General features: G+C 41.5%; 1 protein-coding gene across 1 annotated transcript in view; it reads right to left on the bottom strand.

Moving 5' to 3' along the window:
- The window catches only part of si:ch1073-15f19.2 (T-cell surface protein tactile), a 91034-nt gene that overhangs the window by 51477 nt on the left and 23204 nt on the right, over positions 1 to 16353 (bottom strand). Inside the window, exon 2 of the mRNA XM_048533279.2 lies at positions 92 to 442. Within this exon, the coding sequence (XP_048389236.1) occupies positions 92 to 442 (351 nt within the window). The remainder of the gene's footprint in view (positions 1 to 91; positions 443 to 16353) is intronic.

The raw sequence follows: 16353 nt of genomic DNA, 5'->3' as shown, positions 1-16353 counted from the left end.
AAGTAATTCATGCTAATATATTGAACAAACCTTTGTTTGAAAATAAAAATCTGTACTGAGCAATGGTAGTTACATAAGCTGAGTGTCTTACCTTCTTTAAGAACAGTGAGAATGGTCAACGCCTTTAGGTTTCCAGTTGGAAAGGTGATAAAAGTACACACGTACGTTCCAGAAGCAGACACTTTTACATTTGTGAAATGAATGTTACCTGTCCCATTGGTTGGTGATTTTGATTCAAACTCTACAGCTTCCATGGTGCGATAGCTACCATATCGATGGTTAGCAACTATAAAAGCACCAGAGTCATTGCTGTTTACATTACTCCATTGTATCTGCACAATTGTGGTACCCTTTCCCCCACGCAGGATGCATTTTAATGTAATATTGTCACCAGGTGAAGCAGTAACAGTTTGGTCATAATCAATGCTGAGTCCGTGCAGACCTGAAAAATATAAAAAGATAACAACAATAGACAAGATTGCCAGAGAAAAAAATATATACTTTTGATGGATTTGAGACAGATGCATAAAAATACCAAGAGCTACACAAATGGATCTTGACTGACAATGCTACAGAAGTATTATTACATCAAACTGCTTGCTAGGCTTTAATGTGGAACACATTGTAGGCCTGAGTTGTGGACTTAAGGCAAAAAAAAATCCAAGTTATGTGCTGGTTAATTCACAAATGAGGAGTTTTAACTTGCTCTATGTCTGGGAATTAGCACTCTGAAATAAAAATAGAATGTGAGACTTTCTGCACTATTTTGTATCCCACAGAAATTTTCCACTCTCCATTTCACTGGATGCATTCTAACTAAGGCCACCTCTAGGTTTTATACAAAGATAAAACGGTATATTTCATTTTCTGGTGATTTGCCCTGTGAATACTACCTGGAACCTGGTTTGCTTCATTTATCCACAATAGTGACCCAAAGCCCTTACAGAGTCACGCACTACAGTATACAAATTGTTCTTCTCTTGAACAACTAGCTTCAGTTCTGTCCTTTGTAAATTGTATGTATATTTAGTTTTAGTCCTGCCCACGAGAATGACATAACAATTTTCTAAATTAAGTGTTATTTACCAAATGAGGCCCACTTTCCCAATACAGCAAATTCTGCTTGTAGTAATTAAGAAGTGAATCTTTTCTGAGGCAATTAGAGGAATTAAGTGTTGAGATGTGCTGTTGTGGAAGGTACTACATCGAGTGTAGCATTATGTTAATGCTAATTGTCAACTTTTAATTCGCAACTCACCATATAAATAAATTCACTGGTGCTTAAATGAAGCTGCATGGCTCTATTAACTTTGTGAAAAAATTAACAAATGTGCCACCCAAATAATACTGCTCATTGACTGTAACACAAATGACTGTGAGCTTCTGCTGAGGCATCATAGCTTGGTCAGCACTGGATCTTAGCAGCTTTTCCCCTGCCTATAGATCCTGTACTTGCAGTACTTTCTCTTAAAAATTCCTCATTCCAAGTCTTGTGCCTGCTGATATAAGGGCTTCCTTTTTGCGAAGGGTGCAGCCTCACAACATCAACAATCTCTGTTTCTGAGGGCGATATGTCCATTTGTAGCTTTACCCTTCTTAGTGTTTAGAAAGTCTCTGTGCAGACTTAGTCAATATTTTAATGAGAACACAATGCCAAATGAGTAATAACACCCTGAAACAGTAAAATTCCTTCTTCTGGCTTCTCCTGTGCTCTTTGATGTGTTGCTGCATCTGTTCATCAGAGTTGTAATTCCTTTCACCTACAAATTCCCATGGCACGACCCTTGCAAAGTTTACAGATCTCCTGCCTTGAACCTGACTTGATGCATGTCTGCCCTTACTTAGTCTGTCAGCCACTTTCAACAAAGTTCAAAAAATTCCCAAAGTGATCTTAATTGATCTGCTTAAGAACACAGGCAAATTTGGAAGTCCACACTTTCCTATTCTCAGGAATATTGCTGATACCATAGATAGAGGTGGAATGCCCAACCACATGACATTGGCACCTTTTTTTTGCTACCCATCTCTGTTCTAGCAAAATCTGGCTCCAGTCTAGATGTGGCTAGAGCCCTTGACTTTATGAATAATAGAATAGAGAACCAAAACAAGGATGTTATAAAATACAGTGTAGGCTATAGTTGGAGAATTGTGTTCACGTCTGGCCAATTTGCTTCAGGAAGAACGGTAAGTCCTTACAGAAAGTGTAGAGGAGATTTACTAAAACGGTACAAGAGATAAGAAAATTTAATTAAGTGGAAATAAGCTGGGGTTGCTCTCTACAGCAGAGAATGTTACATGGAGATTTATAGCAGTGTTCTAAATTTGCAGATTCATCAAAAACCCGATAAATTGTCAGAAGGATCAGTAACCAAAGGACATCAGAACCAAAGTAAAAGAACTAGAGGTGACATGGGAACAGTAGGATGTTATGATCTAGAATATGTATTCTAACAGTACAATGGAAACAGCTTCGAAAGTACCTGTCAAAATGGAACCATAGGTGCTTGAAGACAAAACATTTTGAGGCTATGGAGAGAGAGCAAAGGAGTGCTACTATTTGGGTTAGTCTACCAACTAGCCAGTATAGATGTAATAAGCTAAATGACCTCTTTACCTACTGTGTCATTCTATCCCTTTTTGATTCCATGCATATCTTATGTTTAGGCTTGTGCCGTCACACCAATATCAAACCATACTGTTGCTTATCGAGGACTGTAACAATGGGGCACTTTGAGATTGGAGTGAATTATCACAGAATTGGCTTCAAGGGCTCCAGAGCAATGGCAGTGGTGTCTTCAGAGGCTGTGTGACTACAGAGTCAGCTGGCCTGTGAAGCTTGAAGCTTCCGAGTGGAGTGGGCCTCTGACGACAACATGGAGGGGGCTGGTATAGCCCAGAATGGAACTCTGACAGCAGAATGGTGTAGGTTGGGAAGTTTGGAGGGTGGCCCTGGCAGTGGCATAGTGTGGGGTGGGAAGCCTGGAGTGGGACTATAGCAGCAGGGAAGGAAAAGTTGGACTCACTTTAAGTCACCTTTCTTTTTATTAATTTTATTCTAAGTTAATGTGAATGGCACCTATGTACAGTGATGGTACAGACTTTCCACTGTATTTTATATTGAATACACGTGTAAATAAATAAATGATACCAGAACTGTTACAGTGCCGAAGGTAGCCACTCAGAGTATCACATTTACAGCAGCTCTCCGAATGAACAATTCACTGAATTTCCTTCTCCTGCCTTCTTCCTGTAACCCTGTACATTGTTCCACTTCAAATAATCATCTCATCCCCTTCTGAATGCCTCAATTAAATCTTTGTCCACCACACTTCATTGGCAATGTATTCCAGAATATAACCACTGACTGCATGACAAGGGTCTTCCAAAGATCACTTCCAATTCTTGTACTGATTACTTTATAGCTGCACCTTCTTATTCCTGATTGCTTCATGAATGGGAGCATTTTCTCTATTCTTATTCCACCAAGACCTCTCATTATTTGGAATATGGCAATGAAATGTGTTCATAGACTTCTCTTCACGATGGAGAACAGTCCCAGCTTCAAACTATCTTCCTTGCTCAAAATTCTACATCTCTAGAACTATTTTCATCAACGTCTTCTACACTCTTTGCAATGCCTTTGTGACTTTCCTTAAGCTCCCTCAACTAGAAATAATTCTCCAGCTAAAACTGAACTGGTGCCTCCTACAAGTTCAATGTAACTTTTTTGCTCTTGTACTCTGTGCTTCTATCAATTAACTGCTCTGTTTTCTGTAACAAAAGATAAAGTCTCCATAGCACTACCAGACCTTAGGCTGCTGTCTCCAGAGAGCGAGAGAAACCAAGAGAGAGAAAGAGAGAGAGAGAGAGAGAGAGAGAGAGAGAGAGAGAGAGAAGGATGACTGGTGGGCATTTAACCTGACAGTCACCATGCCTCAGGCAAAGGGAGAGGTTAACAAAGAGGGCCCTTCATGGTAACCTCAGATGGTGTGGGAATTGAGTCCAAGCTGTTGGCATCGGCCAACTTAGCTAACTTAGACTGAACTGCAACTACCGAAGACCTAATAAAGTACACACCTGAGTCCCTCTGCTTCTGAGCCATTTAAGTTACAGCCTTTAGTTTCCTTTGACTCTCCATGTTTACCCTACCAAAGTATATCATTTCACACATCTCCACATTAAAGCTCATCTCCCATCCGTCCACTCACTCCGCCAACTTGTGTATCTCCTTTTGAAACGCAATAGTGTCCTGCTCACATTTTACAATGCCTCCAGGTTTCATATCATCCAAATTTCTTATCCAACACATGCTTCTTCAATTCTAAGATGGCTGAGAGAGCAGTGGGTGGGATGGGCCTTGTGTTCAGATTGCTGCAAACATGCCTCAGAGAAGAGAATTAATCTGAACTAACTATGATTAGTGATCTAGAGCAGATCTCCGTGACCTCGATTTAGAATGTTAACTCCCATACAACAGAACGAATCTTACCATTTTTAAACTCCAATAACTACTGAGCATTCTCTTTCCGTTGTGATGACATCAAATGGAGTAGTTGTGAGAACAATTTGTAGTTCAATGACTTGTCTCTGATGCCATCAGCTGTTAATTATGGGCAGGTTTGGCAGTGGGTGTGCATTTAATCAAGCAAGTTGGACCATGTCACTTTCCCACCTCGATCTCAATTATTTCCCTATTAATGGTTACTTAAGGGCTCATTCCAGCATCATTCATCTGTTCCCAGTTCCTTTTTAAATCTGCTGAGTATAAAAGAGCTATTGGCCTCGAACATGCAACACTGATTTATACCAATACTGGCCTTTTGGACCTCACCAATCTTGTTAACACTCTCTCTTAAACACTCACAATAGGTATGCATTCTGCAGCATGGAGAACACTGCGTCAGCAAAATTTAAAGCAGTCTTCAACTTGTAAATGAGTTGTTGATTATTTTCTGCTGTACCTATTTGTGTTTATGGAAGTGTTGGGTGTGAGCCAATGCATTATTTACTCTTATGTTGCGTTCATCACTTGAATCAATTAACAGTGTTTTTATTTCATGGAGTTAGTTATAGTCAGCACAGTTTGCAGGAGTAGTGGTGTACCTAGAAAATGTCAATTTTGTTTTCACGGACTTTTCCTCTTGGATATAGATGTCATAGCAGCAGTTCACGTTGAACTGCAGCATGAATGGGTTATAGTGCTGAGGGAACAGATTTGGTAACTACCATATGATTAGGAACAGAAGCAGGAGGAGGGAGAAAAGATGAGATGATTGGCACATCCATGTCCCAGATGGGTCAAATGGGGTCGCCCAAGGCAAACACAGGTTCCCACTGATATGATCCCAACTTGTTGCTACATGGCAGTCTCTCACCTTACTATCACTCAATTATGAGCCATCACAGTGTCCCATTGATTACAACCCTGTAGTAAAAGCCATCGCAAAATATAATGCCACACAAACATCGGCTAACAAAACATCCAATAATCCATTTCAAAGCCAGCGAGTCACCCATGTGCATTTCCCTTATTCACTGCCTTGAGAGTGTCTTTAACTTGTCGAGGATTCCAATGCAATGTTATGTGAATGTGGTAAGCTGCTGACTGTCAGTGAGGGACATTGCACATGGTCATGCAGGGTATAATGAGCAGCTCTTGGCCTAGAGGCCCAATTTTCAGGCAAGAACAAGGACGCTGGCAGAAAGGCAGCTGTGAGAGCAAGAATACTATTGTTCCAGGAGAGGATAGCAGTTCTGGCTCCACGGAGCTGCAACTCTCCTGAGAGTGGCAGCTCGAGAATCCTAATAACCTATCAGATCTCAGATTGATAGAGAGCCTGGAAATACCCAAGCATCTTTGAGCACTTGTTTCTGCAGGCCAGATGGTAACAATATGAGGTCACATAGCAGAAAACTGAAGGTTGCATAGAAACAAATTGAGGTTTGTGACCTGTGTCTAGTTTTCTGCTGCAACACTAGGTATTGGCGTAGCTTCAGCTCATGCTGTTATGAAATCTAAGGTATCGGTTATTGGACAGTGCAGGTTAGGTTTGCAAGTGCTCTCGTCATATTGACCACAATGGAAAGGACAGCTCCATCATCTGCACAAATGTCTGTGACAACTTGTATTTGAACTTCTCTCTGCCCTTGTCAATAAAAACAGACTTTATATAGAAGGTTAGCCACAGTACCAAACATTTGTCTGTGCATCACAATCAGCATATCTCCTGGGTACCATCTAAGCAAACTGCAGCAAAACAATGTGCGATCTCAGCTCACCGCAGAACAGCATTTCACTTTCCACTTCAGGACCCCGCAGTCTTTGGGACTCGACATTATGTTCAGCAATGTTAGGGCCCGAATACCTTCTAGGTCCTTTACCCATCTCCACACTTTACACCTTGTCATCGCAAGTTCTGTTTTCATCACAGTCAGTCCATTTTTACCCTCTAATTGTCCCCAAGAGCAGCTTCAATGGTTTAGGATAATTCGTTCCTTCGTTTGGCTGGGCTCCTTTACCAAGCCTCTCACCCCCTCTCCAGACCTGTCTTCAGCAAGAATTACCACATTTTCCTCGCTAACAATAATTCTGATGGAGGGTGACTGGAGCTGAAAAGTTAACTCTGCATCTTTCTCCACAGATGCTGAGTTATTACAACAATTTCTGCTTTACTTTCAGTTTTCCAGTATTTACAGTTTTTAGTTTTATTTAGTGTCCAACCTCAGCATCTTTATTTGATTCCTTCCCTCTCCCTGGCTTTAGTCCAGTTGTGCCCTGTGACTCACATCTACATCCTGCCTCCATGTTACCCACTGCAGTTTGTGCGCTTCTAATACCTGAGCTGCAAAGATTTCTTTCAACTGTATCAGCAGTATTTTCTTGCACTGGGACTTGAGCTTCCCATACTGTGGACTGGATATTGCATACCCCCTCAAGATGCTTCTTTCTTCGATGGGAAAGAGGCAAGTAAAATAGGGCGGGCGCGTAGCCCAGTACGTTTTCACCCACACCAAGGTCATCCCGATAATACTGAGGCTGGGCAGACATCAAAAGCAGCAGCCTGCCCACCATATATGAAGAAATAATTAAGGGTTAAATAGTTCCATTATTTCATCTGCAAATCTTGGAACAAGCTCTGTGCCTAGAGTGTGCAATCTGCAATGGTGTTTTCAAAACGGCATAGTTAAAGTCATCCCAGGGTCTCTCGTGATTGTGACAAAGTCCACTCTCAATTTGTCACAAAACAGTTAACATTAGTATTATGAAATTATACAACACCATGTTGTAAGGCTGATTTTTTTTTCTCCTTTTGGTTTTATCTCTGGGATTCTTTGTTCCACAAAGACCAGCGAATGCAGGACTAGTCCGATGTTTTCCTGTATCAGGGTACACCTGATTGTTTCCCCATGTGGTGAAGTGCCGCTGGTAATCCAAAGATATCCTCGTACGGATATTACTTGGCCACTTTAAGATTGGCTTAAGGACGGGAATGTCATCTGCCACCTCTAGTAAAATGTCACCTCATGCCATCCATACCTCGGGAAGGCAGCCGACATAATCAAAGACCCCTCCACCAAGGTAGTAATCTCTTCTAACCTCTTCCATCGGGCAGAGGATATAAAGGCTTAAACAGACGTACCAACAGATTCAAGAATAGCTTCTTCCTCGCTGTTTTCAGACTTCTGAATGGACTTCTCAAATTTTAAATTTAACGTTGATTTCGCTCTTTGTGCAGCTTCTCTGCAGCTGTAACATTGTACTCCTTGTTCTTTGCTATTAATGCACTAATGCACTTTGTATGGTATGACCTGTCTATATTGCACACAATATAAAACTTTCCATTATGCCTAGTACATGTGGTAGTAATGGCTCAAATCAAATACAAACTAGTTATAGACCTTAATAATAAAATGTGAGGCTGGATGAACACAGCAGGCCAAGCAGCATCTCAGTGTGCTCCTGAGATGCTGCTTGGCCTGCTGTGTTCATCCAGCCTCACATTTTATTATCTATAGACCTTAATCCATGCTCCAACAGGCCTCCTGGCTCTTGGTAAAAAGTCCACTCCCACTCTACGAAATCTGTCATTTTATTTTTAGTATCATTCATTCATTTAACTGCAACATAAATTCAGTCATTGTTACTTATTTATTTCTTCTTTTGTCTCTTGGTATCAATTAGGCTGAAGGTAACCCCAGGAATTGTAACGGCAGTTTAATCACGTGGTTTGCCCCATCATAAACTATAAAAGTGAAACTGAAATAATTTGAACCTATTGAAGCTGGACGGACCATGTGATTTCATCCCCAGACAGCAGTTTCATTAAAATTAAATGTAAATTTCTCCCGCTCCACTGCTGCAGCTTCAAGTGACATGCTCTGGTAATAACCATATACATATATAAAGAGGGTCTGTGCCAAACATCGACAGAAGTTATCGGCAAATGAAAGAATCTGGATGGAAATATAATGTTATTAATGCTATTCATTTCTTAAGGCATATTCATTAAGTTCAATGACCACACTCTAAGTCAAAGTGGATTGTCAGCTACTTGGTAACTTTAGGGATACTACCACAAATTGCAACAGCCAGTTGGGAGCAGTGTTCTCAAGGAGGTTATCGCATGAGATTTCAAGGCTACAACCCAAAGATTTCCTATGATGTATATTGTGCTGGAAAGTATCAAACTGTGTGATCACTCTTGCTGCCCTGTCTATTTGTGATCAGGCTCCTGTACTGGGGAAACTATAGCAGGTTTATCAAAAATGACTTGTGGCTATTACTGAAAAATACTAATGGATACATAGACAGGGGCCAGGCTACAAATTGGGAACTGATACATCATGGGGACTGGTGCACATATGGTGGTGGGGGGCAGGAACACATTGTAGACTGGTGTTTTCAAGGAGAGGATGCAACAACCATTTGCATTTATAAAGCATCTTTACAGCAGTTGGATGTCTGACGTCACTTAGTGGAAATATTGAGGTGAAAATTACTAGAAACCAACTGGTGTCTTTTTTTTTACAGTTTATGGAGGGTTTCTTTCCACAATGCTGAATGAGTTTTCTCACATTATCTTCTTAAACTCGCCTCACTAGTTAGTGCCATGTTCCTGTGATGCCCTGCTCATCTGATTCTCCCATTCAGCATACACAGAAATATTCTGGGGTTCCAGATGCTGGCACAATCTCATAAAAGTCCAATGTGCATGCCGTCAAGCTTTAACTATCCCGAGCTACAGTATACAGTTCATGACATTTCCAGTCAAGGGAAAGATGGTGTCATGCCTCACAGACATTTCCAAGGTGCACATGTTATTTACAGAACAATGGGAGGTGACAGAGGTCCTCGTGCAGCAATGAGTCTCAGCCTCAGCCTCTGGCCACCAGTGAGCTCCCCACATATCATTATTTCCCTTCTCTGTTAATATCAAAGGCTCCGTGTCCTCACCCAACCACCGATCTAAATCTCATTTCCTCACGTTACGTAACTAGATCTGGATATTTGAATATTATACTAGATCTAGTAATGCATTATCTGCTAATAGAAGTCAGGGTGATGCTGTCTGTCAATGCCCGCCCTCTCACATTACCTCTATCTCTTCAATATTCTCATTTCCCCCATGTGCTGAGTTGTGTAACATATACGGCAATCCCCTCTGCACCCTAGCACCCTATCTTCAATCCCCAGCTTCTCTCTTGCAGCACAAAGCCTGAATAACTGCCCCCTTGTCATTAAGTGAATGGCTCCCCTGGATTAACTATGGTCTACTCTCTAGAATAATGAGTGGCTAGATCTCTGACTGATACCTGTACAGCTCCCTGACTCCTCAGATTGTTGCCGGCTCACTCAGGACTCTCCGTGACCCACTGTCTGGACTATCAGTAAAGAGAGGTGTAGACACTCTCACTGTGACCACCCAAGGTGGCAACTGATTATGCCTAACCTGATGTTAGAGGCAGACTCACTGTGTCAGGATTCTGTGACATAGAATGTCAAACATAGTTCGTCACAAGAACAGGCCCTTCAGCCCATCATGTCTATGCCAACCATCATGCTATTGTAAACAAATCTTATCTGCCTGCACATGATCCATATCGCTCTATTCTCTGCCTGTTCATGTGTCTGTCTAATGCCTCTTAAATATTGCTATCGCATCTCTCCTACCACCTCCCCTGGTAGCACGCCCCAAGCACCCACTACATAAAAGACTTGCCTTACACATCTCCGTTAAACGTTCCCCTTCTTACCTTAAACCTATAACCCCCGGCACTTGACATCTCCATCTTGGGGATAAAGATACTGATGGCTCATCATATCCATGACTCATAATTTGATGCACTTTTATCAGATCATCCCTTAGTCTCTGATGCTGCGGCAAAATCAATTCAAGTTTGTCCAAACTTCTCTTTGCAGCTAATAGACTCCAATCAAGGCAACATACTGGTACACCTGTTTTGCATCTTCTCCGAAATCCCCACATCATTCCTATAATGTGGCAACCAGAACTGCACACTACACTCCAAATGTGACCTAATTAAAGAATTATACAGCTGCAATGAACTTTTATACTCAATATCCCAATGGATTAAGCATGCCATTTGGCTCCTTTACCACCTTAACCAATTGCATTGTCACTTTTAGGGAACAATGAACTTGCAGCCCAAGATCCCTCTGTATTCCGATGCTGTTAAGGGTCCTGCCATTCACTGTATAATTTGCTCTCGCATTTGACCTCCCAAAATGCATCACTTCACATTTTTCTTGATTAAACTCCATCTGCCATTTTTCTGCCCAACTTTCCAACTTATCTATATTCTGCTGTGTCCTTTGACAACCTTCTACACTATCTGCAAATCCACCAATTTTCAGGCCATCTTCAAACTTACTTGCAAGCATCCTATCTGGCTGCTTCACAGTGTGAAAAGCAACTGCACTTCCCAGGACTGCAAGAAACTACAGAGAGTCATGAACTTAGCCCAGCTCATCATGCAAACCAGTCTCTCATCCATTGACTCCATCTAGACTTCCTGCTGCCTTGAGAAAGCAACTAACATAATCAAAGACCCCTCCCATGCCAGGTATACTCTCTCCCGCCATCTTCCATTGGGCAGATGACGCAAAAGTTTGAATACACATACAGTTAGATTCAAGAACAGCTTCTTCCTCATTGTTATCAGACCTCGCAAATGTTAAATTAGATCTCTCAATTTCTGCTCCTTCCACGTGGCTGTAACACACTATTCTGCACTCTGTTCTGCTACCCTGATGCATGTTGCATAGTATGATCTGCCTGTACAGTACGCAAAACAACACTTTTCACTGTACCTTGTTACATGTGACAACAATAATTCTTTCGATCAATCAATACTAATCAGACCACCTACATTTTCATCCAAATTATTTATGTATGTTACAAACAACTGAGGTCCCAGCACTGATTCTTGCGGAACACTGCTGGTCACAGACCTCCGGACAAAAAAACACTCCTCCACAACTACACTCTGCCTTCTATGACCAAGACAATTTTGTATCCAACTTACCAACTCACCATGGATCCCATGTGATTTAATCCTTTGGACCAGCCTACCATGGATGACATTTCAAAATGCTTTAGTAAAGTCATGTAGACAATGCCCACTGACCATCCCTCATCAATCATCTTTGTCGTTTCCTCAAAAAGCTTCATCAAATTTTTGAGGCAAGACCACCCCTGCACACAGTCATGTGGCTATTCCTAGTAAATCCATTCTTTTCCAAACGTGAGTAAATTCTATCCTTAAGAATAGTCTCCAAGAACTTCCCTACTATCGATGTAAGACTCACTGGCCTTTAATTTCCTGCATATTATCACTGTTGTCCTTCTTAAACAAAAGGAACAACATTGACTAATCTCCAATCTTCTGGGGCCTCATCCACAGGTCAAGATACACAGATATCTGTCAAGGCCCCAGCATTCTCCTCTCTTGTCTCCCTTACTATCCTAAGATAGATCCCATCAGGCCCTGGAGATTTATCTACCTTACTGTTGCTCTCAAGACACCGAATATCTTCTCCTTCTTAATGTCAACTTCCCCTGGAATAGCAACATACTCCTTCCTAATTTTACCATCATCCATATCCTTCTCCTTGGTGAATCCTAATAACAATTACACATTAAAGGACCTCACACACTTCCTCTGCCTGCAGGCATAAATTCCCTCCTTTGTCCTTGAGTGGACATACCTTTCTCAGTTACCCTCTTGCTCTTCATACATATATTGTTTGTGATTCTCCTTTATCCTACTTGTCAAGAACATTTCATGGCTCCTTATAGCCCTACTAATTCCTTTCTTAATTTATGTCCTGCCTCCTTTACAATTTCAAGGGCCTTGTCTGATTTCAGTTTCCTAAGCCTTACAAATGCATCCTCTACCTCTGAAGACTGAAGGTGTCACTTTGAACTGAGGACTACTGTCCTTAGGCTTTGAGATGAAGTGAGATAAGGCCTTTGCTTGAAAAGGCATGCAGTATGTTTGGTATATACATGATTGGAACATGGTATAGTGTTGAAATTGCACAGTGGCATACAGCCCAGTTCCTTGATTGCTTACTGTTGACAAACATGACCAGCTATCTGGCTTGGTGTCTGTAGCAAAGGGTTTTTGGAGCCTGTTAGTTCTGATTGAAGAGGCAATGCACTAATAGGAGAGGCAAGGTAAGGGTGTTGCGAACATCCAGAAAGTGGGCGAGCACTGAGAAAGCAAAGTTGGATCCACAAGCTGCAGCCTGGTCCAATCCATGAGATGACTCTCCACTCCTGTGTGCAAATGTCCTGACAGCAGAATTGCAGTGAAATGTGCCAGTGCACTCCAAGATGCAGTGTTAAAGTATCTAAACATACAGTAAGTTGATTGGAGATATGCCATTATGATTTATAGAATGATTTTTGTGGAATACCGACAGTGTAGAAGCAGGCCATTTGGCGCATTCAGTCCACACCAACTCTTCAAACAACATCCCACTCAGACCCACCCACCCCTCTGCCAATAAATAACCCACCTAACTTGTACATCCCTGGAAACTATGGGCAATTCAGCACAACCAATCGACCTAATCTGCACATCTTTGGGCTATGAGAAGAAACAAGAGCAAATTCATACAGATAACTGCCTGAGGCTGGAACTGAACCCAGGTCCCTCGTGCTGTGAGGTAGCAATGGTAACCATGAAAGCACTGGGCTGCCCTAAATAAACATAGGCACACATAGGTATTGAACTAGTCTGTACTCATCCAGCAGTTACTGAGTCATCAGTGAGAGTAGGATATATTAAGGCTGGAAAGGCTTCAGATCCCAAGGTCAGTGGGCATGGGGCACTTGTGGTCTCTGCCGATGGAGTGTGCTCTGAGATGTTGCTGTCCAATAAGGAGGTCCAGAAGAGAAAAGGGTGAGCTGGAATACCAAGCACTTCCTTTGAATTTCACATTGGGAAATCTCAGTGTTGAGTTTCTATCCAGTGGATGGGAGAACCGGAAACCATTGATTAATAAAGCATTAATAATTAAGAATGAGGTTACTCATGAATAGGTCTCTCGTCTCTCACGAGCAAGAATCTTGTCTCATCGTGCTTTGCTTCGCTGGAAAATGAAAGCTTTTGCTCTTGATGTTGTGAATGTCCTCATTGGATATCTCACTCGATTTTATGAAATTTCTCACCATGTCCCACATCACTCAGCGCATGGGAAGATTCCACCTATTAAGAAAAGTGTACACGGAACCGTGTGTAGTGCAGTATTAGGTCAGTGGACTAAAATTTTATTTCAAAAGGTAGGTTTTCAGAAGCGCACAGAGGATTTATTGGTAAGAACTGAAGAAACAAAGAGGATTTTCCACAGTTTGGGGCCCAGATGGCTGTAGAAGTAATCACCAATGGCACAGCAAAGAAAACAGGGCAAATGCAAAAGTCTAGAATTCTGAGATGCTGGAGGCTTGTGAGACTTATGTAATTGCAGAGATGGAATGAACGAGAGCAATGGTTGGTTTTGTAAACAACGATTACAGAATAGAAATTCACGCCTTGCTGGTCAGGGAACTAATATAGATCAGCCAACATAGAGGCTGATGTCTGAACAAGACTACTGATGTGATGTAGGATCTAGACAGCAGAGTTTTGGATGCAGTGAAATTAAGAAACCAAAGATGGAGGTCGCCGATGGCTGGTACAGTTTAAGAACTGACAGAAAGAATGTGATTATGATCTCATTATAACCAACAATGTGACAAAATATTTCCAGACACAGTTTCAATTTTGTTTTGAATAGTGAACAATGGAGACCTGCCAATAGCTTACTGAGAGATTTTTTTGCTTTTGCTTTCATTCTACATTTATAGATCTGCAGTCTCACACTTATTGCTTTACCTATAGAACTATTGTAAGAATTGATGTTTGAAATAATGCATTTTTTACAAAATAAAATACAAATTATAACAAAGTGTTTTCCTTCCTGACTATACCAATAATGAGCAAGTCACCATAGTTTCCTGTTAAACCTTTGAGGTTGCTGTTACTGAATATGTTTGCTCCATTTAGACAGGACATCGGTGTCTTGACCACATCCTGAATCATATCGTGATCAAAAATACAGATGCAGCACTTTAATGGAAATAAAGAGAATGTCATTCACAGTGACAGACTATTGCCTGTGATTGGAAACATGTCTGTTGTATAAAACTAAAATGTTCACAATTATTGTAAAATGACATAATTGCAAAACATAACTCACATGGCTACTCAGCTCTGTGACACCTTGGAATGACAACTCTGCTTTGGCAATTCCATATTGTTTGAACAACACTGATTGAATGGTGGATATAAACAATATTTCCAGTTGTACTTATTTTGCAAACAAAAGTATAATTGAAGATATATCATGTATATTTTCTATTCCAGAAGCTCAGATTAATTTACTTGTTAAGATTCAGTAAATTTGAGTAAATCAGCCCTGTGTTGGGTATATTATAATTAGGTGTGTCTGGAGCAGATGTTTCACCTTCTGTGATTGCTTGGGAAGGTGCCATGGGGTATGGGGAGGCGTTGAGGAGTGGATCAGAGTATGCTGAAGGGAACTGGCCCCATGGAATGCTGACAAAGGAGGGGAATAAGTACAAAAACAGAAGTTGCTGGAAAAGATCAGCAGGTCAAAAACAGAAGTTGCTGGAAAAGATCAGCAGGTCTGGCATCATCCGTGAAGAAAAAATCAGTGTTAATGCTTCTGGCCTGGTGACCCTTCCTCAGAACTGAATATGTGTCTGGTCATGGCATCCTTTTGGACGTGATGGAAATGAAGCTTACAATCTTTTAGATGTGGAGCCCGATTGGGTGGTAGGTGAGGACTAGGGGAGCCTACATTGTTGTAGGAGGGAAGAGAAGGGTTGAGGGCAGAAGCGCAGAAGATGGATTGGGCAGGTCTTGGGACCCTGTCAACCACAGTGGACAGGAATCCTTGGTTGAGGTTAGGTCCCCATACCTAAGGAATGAAGTGTTTGTTTTTAATGGACTACAAGAGAGTGTTTACAGGTTTGATTGCTACAGTATGAACTGTCTGATCCTCGAGAAGAGTTTAACAAGACTGGGCTTATACACACTGGGGTATGGAAGGCTGGGGCATGGGGAAATCGCATTGAAAAACAAAAGATGCTAAAAGGTTTTGACAGCTATCCAGCCATCCAACTGAATCATAGAATCATTGTAGTGCAGACAACGGCCTATCAGCGCATTGCATCTGCTGTGGATCTCTTAGCATTTTTACTGAGTGCGACTCTAACCTTTCCCCATAACCCTGCACAATGGTGCTATTTAAATAATTATCCATAGTCCTACTAAATACCTCATTGAACTTACCTTTACCACACTAGCTGGTGGTGCATCCTAAATCTGGGCCACATGCCGTGAGGAAAAGTTATTCAAAGATAACTGTGAGTGCCTGAGCAATTTCCATTTTCACTTCCTTCAATATCCTTGGATGCATCTCATTTGGCCTAGTGCCGTATCAATAGTTTAACTACTGTCAGCCCTGCCTTAGCAACTTTAAAATCACAACTGAGTTTCCTCCCCTGTCACCATGACCAGGCAATTACCTGCCTTGTAAGTAAAAACTGAGGCAAAGTATTCATTTAAGAACTCAGCCATGCCTCTTGCCTCCAGGCATAAATTACTTTTCTTTCGCTGCCCTGTTCCTGTTGGATGTACTTACAGAAGACTTCAACGTTTCTCTTGATGTTAACTGCCAGCCTTTTTTCTACACTCCCCTTTTTGTTTCTCTGAATCGATTTTTCACCTCCCTACTTACTACCTGAAACTTGTCACTAG

The sequence above is a fragment of the Stegostoma tigrinum genome, chromosome 6, assembly GCF_030684315.1.
Source record: "Stegostoma tigrinum isolate sSteTig4 chromosome 6, sSteTig4.hap1, whole genome shotgun sequence".
NCBI lineage: Eukaryota > Metazoa > Chordata > Chondrichthyes > Orectolobiformes > Stegostomatidae > Stegostoma > Stegostoma tigrinum.
Note: the sequence above shows the minus strand (reverse complement) of the source record. Positions and strands in the feature narration are given on the sequence as shown.